We start from the raw sequence: 6,051 nt of genomic DNA, 5'->3' as shown, positions 1-6,051 counted from the left end.
ATTCAACTCCTTCGTACGCAAAATTTGTACGATGGAGGCTTGAAACTAGAGCCAACTTTGCCAATTGCATGAACCATGTCCAGAAAATAATAACTCCTCACCTTCCAATGAGGAATGTCCTCAACAAAGAAAAAGCAACGGAAAGCAATGTTAACATTCTTTCATGCCTGTGGCTGCCATGCCTTGGCTAAAGCTCCCTTTGACAACTTTGTTTCTTTTGGAAAGGCTCATGTGAAGATGCACTTGGAGCACCACTTGTCAATACATCAACACAAGTGGCAATCGCCAAATCAACCACCTCTGCATCAACCTAAGCTTCAAAATCTATCACCGTCAGCTTTGCTTGCAACCTTTGGCAAGTATCTTTTATAATTTGGGGTGGAGGGGGGACACTACTCAACCCCATAGCCCTTCAGTCCAAGCATGTGTGCCCTCGTGCAGACCAATCCCTCATTCCAAGTATGACTTGCATTTACAAGTCTACTGTCCCTTTCCAAAGGCTTCACTATTTCCGCAAAACCCCAATTGGCTCTACGCTCTCTTCCCATCTATGCAACTCTACACACAAAATTTAAAGTCGCTTCATCAGAAGGGAGGGACATTTCAATTGAACTACTCAAAAGTTAATGCCAGACATTGTGAACCTTTGCGTGCGCGCGTGCATGTGTGTGCGTGTGTGGGTGTGTGTGTGTACTCACAAACCAGTCCCTCCGACATCGTCACTCATTGTTCGACTTCATGTCATTAATCTCTTTAATCATCTCTGATTTACATAGACCTCTGTTACCATGGAAAGTGTAAGAAGTGTCCACATAACATAGTTGGCCTGCTAGTTGAGGTGAACAGGTTGGGAGGCCTGCTGACCTATCGGACAGATCCGTTTGTCCCTGACCACGTACTGCAAAAGACAAAAACCTGGCAGTCGCCCTTGCTAAAGCTTCATTCCTAGACAAGCCTCACTCCTGGTCATATTATGCCTTCAGTGACTCAAGGGAAATTATTAATCAAGTTGATGCTCAATAACAAAAAATGGCCTTCAAGTTTCAAGGCAAAGGCAACTCCCTATTGAACGGTGTCTTACAATTCTACATGTCATGGAGGGCGAAGGGAATTACCAACTATTGCCGTCCCAAACTCTGGTGATCATACATGTTTAGACTCTTACAATAGAAACAAATATCATAATTTACATAACAGATCTGACAGGTATCAATTTCTTTTAGGAAGACTGTAGGCTTTTTTCAGGAACTTTGATGCTGCTGGATCGCAACGATAACAAAGAATACGCAGCATAGTGTTAGCATCAGTTGGGCCCCACTGCCCTGTGAATTCAGGAAGAGGTAATCTGGATTTGCTGGAATGAAGACCATGCCTCTCTGACAAGGCCTGCCTATAATTTTCAATGATGTCCTCAGTGTTGACTGCAAACAAGGGGAGGATCTGTGTCACATGCACGGCCACCTTCTCCACTGTTTCACTGGGTAATCCCTCCCCATCGGCCTTGAAAAGGTCTTTAAGGGCTGTAAAATCCTCATCCAGCATTTCGGCGTCAGTGACTAAAAATGCCCGCGAAGGGCCTCCAGCTAGAAGCACCATAAGTAATGCTTCAAAAGAAGCCTTCATCAAGGCTCCTATAATACGAGTTCGTAATCGATCATTCACAGTGCCTGCAATAACCACCAACTGTGCTTCAAGCAGTTGGAGAACATTTTGTATGCGTGCATGTGCCACTGACCCACAATAAAGCCCTTCCCAAAATTCACTGCAAAGATCTTTGAAAATAACATGATACACTGCAACTTCACAAAGCAGCTGAATGCCCTCCTGAATTCCAGCCCTTGTTTGTTCAAATCTTAGATGGACCCCATTTGATTGAGATGGAGATTTGCTGCTTTTACCAGATTTTTGAGGAGCAGTGTCTTTGTGCCAACCATTAGACAATCTCCTTTCAAGTACATCTAGCTCTGTCTGAATATGATACAAGGTGTTCATACGGACACAAATGCGTGCTGAATCAGATCCAACCTTGTGGCTGGATGTTTCATAGGACCTGTTCCTATTTGAAGCTGTACTTCTTTCTTTTTTCTTCCATAGACCACCAAAACCCGTATGAAGTGAAGCATCCTTGCATCTTGTGAGTGGTGGAAAAGATGGAACCAGATCTTTTTTCGAACCTGAATCGATAACAAAGTAGTCATATAATGTCACAAAGATTTGACAATGCCACAAATCAACAAAAGTAACAACTAAACCCTTTGCTATCAATCTCTTACCACAACCAGTTTTTGTCTCTGCCACGTATCGGTGCAGCACTCTATCAAGGCCAACAACAAGATCCTTAAGGAGAATAGACGGTTCAACCACAGGCAATACAAAGAAGGCATCAAGAGTCTCCTCAACCATCCTGAATACTTCAACTACTGAGGGTGCATAATGCTCCCTTAAAGCTTCCGGATTCCAATCCTGAGGAGAGAGAGAGACTCCGTGTTTCAAAACCTCCCAAAATTCCTGAGATTGTTATTGGAAACTTTATCTAATCCAACTAAATCAGTCACGCATAGCTTGCAGAAAATGATGAGAGCAAGTAAATCCCTTACCTCCTGCTTAACATTTCTTTCTACGCATTCCCGAAGCCAAGCAAGCTTTTCACGGATCCAATTTTTGGATAAATCAGCAATTGCAGAATGTGCTTCAAAAGGAATCATCTCGCGTATCACTCCCTTTCCACCATCATCTGAGTCAACTGCATCCTCCACGGCAATCTGCACGAGCTCTTTTTCTAACTGATCAGCTGACAGCAAGACTTCCACAGCCTCAGATGTGGGGACCGTCACACCTGATAGGTACTGCTTCAACTCCCTGCTAAAGCAGGAGTGGAGAGTGGCAGCTGCAAGGCTTGCAGCAAAGGGATGCCACCGTTTCAAGATCAGGCTGAACATTCTCCTCTCCCTTCCAATCAGGTCTGTGGCATCTCTTGCTAAACTAACTAAACCTGGTGCGGGACCTTTCTTGCTGAAAGACTTCCTTCTTGAATCCGATTGTTCCATCATCTGTGGGTTCAGACAAACAAATGGCCAAATACATGTCAGCTATACCATGCAGAACATGTGCTTCCTGCTTTTCTGCAATTTTTGGGGACGAAATCCAAAATCGAGAACAACAACAGGAAGCTCACCTGAGCAAATGCAGTCTTCAAGGACGATCGAACATACAAATCCACTCTACTGCTGGCCACGTCTACCTCCTCTTTCCGTTTGCGCCGGAATTCATGAGAGATGTCTTCTTGCAAAATCCTCGCAGCATTCAAAGCAACTGGAAGTAAACTTTCCATTAATCCCTTTGCTCCCTCTGGAAAAGTGTCGTGGTATGCAAAAAACCTCTTTTCAGACCATGTCTGTATTGAAGTCAGTACAGAGCTCAAAACTAAAACGTAGTGTGGATCCTTGGTTTCTTTGGCATCCTTTGCTACTTCAGCCATTTGTGTCTCACTGGCACTCAATAAATCAAGCTCTTTTTGACCAGTAGCCACGAATTGGCAGAAAAGAACCCACAAAAAGCACACATTATGGATCGCCTGATTAATCCCAAGAATGCCCCATGCTTTTTTAAAGAGATCAACTACCTCATCAATCTCATCAATAAGGTTTGTATCATCTAGTCTATCGAAACAAGAAGATAGTAGCATTTGGTAAAGATGTAGGTTAAAGGGGAATCCGTCAGCCCAGTGACAGACCCCTTGCGTTGTTGCATCATGACTTCTGCTAACTAAGCTAGTAGTTGCACTTCTTAATGCTTGCATGCTCTCTGAATTCTTTCCTGTTTCCAGTGGCTTCTCCGTGCTTGCACGCAGCAGTTGCTTCAAGCGTTGTGCAGCACTGTTAGACTGGTCCAGCTTTACCGCTGGGTGAAGGAGCAACCCAGCTTCCAAAACCTTCAGCTGTCGTTTCTGCCACAATTGATATTCCCTAAGATCGGCAAAATCGGCGAGCCTAATCTGCTGCAGCAGCTCCAACGGAAGTAACATCATATCCACGTTCTTGCCCACCTATTCAAAGAATAGCAAGGGTTCAGTCAAATGGAAGCAAACTTGAAGGATCCGGAAAAATATGAAGTCGACGATTTAGAGGTGATTCTACAGACCTGACCCGCTGCAGTGCGTGACAAAGCTCGCCTGATCCGCGTATCGGTTTGATCCGAGATGCCCATTTGTACCTTTACAATGTCGACTGTCGACTGCTGCTTCTTTGTTTTGGGTACCGTAGCAACTTGTTCCTTGTCAAGGCTCTTCTTGGAACGCAATCCAAGTGCCTTCTTGATTGAACTAGCAGCATTGGCCGTCAAAGTCTTTTGTGAGGCCTGAGAAACGTATGTGAGCCCCGTTTTTGACTTCGCAAAAGCTCCGATCCCTGAAGCTGCTTTACAAGATGCAGCCAAAATCTCATAGCTCGTCTCCTTCAATTCCTCCTTGGAAAAGTCCAACTCCAATCGGGGGAACGGAGGGGCAAGGCCTGCTACGTCGGCCTGAGCAAGTGTTCGGGAGCTCGAGCTGAGGTCCCGTGTGAGGCTAGCCATGTCCGCTGAAGGCAATGCTTTAGTGCTCCCCGCAAAATTTTTACACCAAATAGCAGGAGAGATCGCTTATCAGCCTATATAATCGGATCGTATAAGGCGCTACAGCCCTTTTCGAACGGAAAGGTGACAATCTTTTATCGAAAGAGAATCAAAGGGCAAGCCGATCGCGCTGGAAGAGGACCGAAGATGGAGAATGAAGTAAAAATAGGAGGCACTCGGAGAATGCGAGTGCGGATAAGAATCAGCACGTCCAAAAGGTCGAAAGGCTCGGATGGGAAGATCCGAATCAAATCCTGTGGTCTAAATGGAGGACTGATGGTGGGAGCAAAGTGTTGAAGGAAGGAGCTTAGGGACAGGAGAGATGGATGATCTTTGTTGAATGCTACCTGGAAAGCTTGAACAAGATGCAGTGTCGCCGAGGTCGGCAAACAGAGTCCACTATTCAGGCAGATGATTTGCAATGCCACACGATCTGCTCTATGCTCCGTCTGGAGCTTGGCGGATCCTTCCTGGTGATGCAGCTTCTTGGACTCTGTCTCTCCTGTTGTCTCGCTCTTCTTCCTCTTCTTCTTCTTTGTTGCTCTTCTTCTACCACGTGCCAGGACTCAGTCTTCCACCCGCCAGGATTCAGCCTTCCTCATGATATGGCGACGAAGTAAAGCAATTTCCATTCTAGTTTCTTCTCCTCTGCTCTTTCTCCCGCTCTCGCTCTCGCTCTCGCTCTCTCTCTCTCTCTCTCTCTCTCTCTCTGCTTCTCTGTTCCTTCCTCTTCTGCAGCTTCTCGGCCTGCTTCTCTGTTACTTCCTCTTCTGACTGCCTGTTCGTCTCTCCGCCGCCGCTGCTGCTGCTCTGCTCCTTCCTTTTCCTCTTCTTCTTATCCACCTGCGACTCCTCCTCCTCCTTCTTCCTCTTTATACAAGAGAAACTTTTTCCCGCATCTGATTCTCCTCTTCTACGTCCTTTTCTTCTTTGGCAGGCCACAGAGGCTTAGTGAGACCCGGATCCAACTGTGCGTCTCCTGTGTGCTGCGGAGACAGCAAATCCTAAATAGTCAAGATGAGCAAACAGTAGGTGATGGAAGACGATTCCAAATCCTTCAAATCAACCTACCAACCGAAGCAAAGCAAAGTAAAGAAAAAAAAGAGGGGTACATGATATAGATAGTTTTTGGTAGAGAGAGTACATGTGTGCAGCCATTATCTTCTTCTCCAAGGGTTGCCAACTGTCTCCTTTAGGGCCCCACCTCTTTGCATAAAGCACCTTTGGGAAGCTCATTTTAAGAGCTTGTTCCCCCGTCTCCCTCGACTCCGGCCATCCCAGCTCGGAAAGCCCAGCTCTGGACAAGCATTCGCCCCCCCGCATTGCATGCTCCTCCACACTCCCATTTGCAAGGCTGTGGATCTGCCTCCCAGCAACTAGAGACATAGCTTCCAAGAACATTAGTAGGGTAGTCCATTTCATGGCGCATGACCTTCGGTT

General features: G+C 46.0%; 1 protein-coding gene across 1 annotated transcript; it reads right to left on the bottom strand.

The window, feature by feature from the left end:
- Window positions 1-1,143: 1,143 nt before the first annotated feature.
- Window positions 1,144-5,669, bottom strand: LOC147894673 (protein unc-13 homolog). Its single transcript, XM_087384437.1, has 5 exons — window positions 4,141-5,669; window positions 3,176-4,045; window positions 2,598-3,050; window positions 2,274-2,463; window positions 1,144-2,174 (listed from the first exon to the last, which is right to left on the bottom strand). The coding sequence occupies exons 1-5, from the start codon at window positions 4,570-4,572 to the stop codon at window positions 1,210-1,212; spliced, it is 2,910 nt and encodes a 969-aa protein (XP_087240563.1). The 5' UTR covers window positions 4,573-5,669; the 3' UTR covers window positions 1,144-1,209.
- Window positions 5,670-6,051: the final 382 nt, after the last annotated feature.

This window comes from Dipteris shenzhenensis, chromosome 14 (genome assembly GCF_047967505.1).
Source record: "Dipteris shenzhenensis isolate YYH24624 ecotype China chromosome 14, Dip_SZ_1.0, whole genome shotgun sequence".
In the NCBI taxonomy this organism is placed as follows: domain Eukaryota; kingdom Viridiplantae; phylum Streptophyta; class Polypodiopsida; order Gleicheniales; family Dipteridaceae; genus Dipteris; species Dipteris shenzhenensis.
Note: the sequence above shows the minus strand (reverse complement) of the source record. Positions and strands in the feature narration are given on the sequence as shown.

Excerpts from the sequence above, each read along its gene's own strand:
- LOC147894673 (XM_087384437.1), bottom strand. The coding sequence starts at position 4,572 with ATGGCTAGCCTCACACGGGACCTCAGCTCGAGCTCCCGAACACTTGCT. Across the intron at positions 3,051-3,175 it reads TGAAGACTGCATTTGCTCAG|ATGATGGAACAATCGGATTC; the intron begins GTGAGCTTCCTG and ends CTGAACCCACAG. Across the intron at positions 2,175-2,273 it reads AGAGACAAAAACTGGTTGTG|GTTCGAAAAAAGATCTGGTT; the intron begins GTAAGAGATTGA and ends TTATCGATTCAG.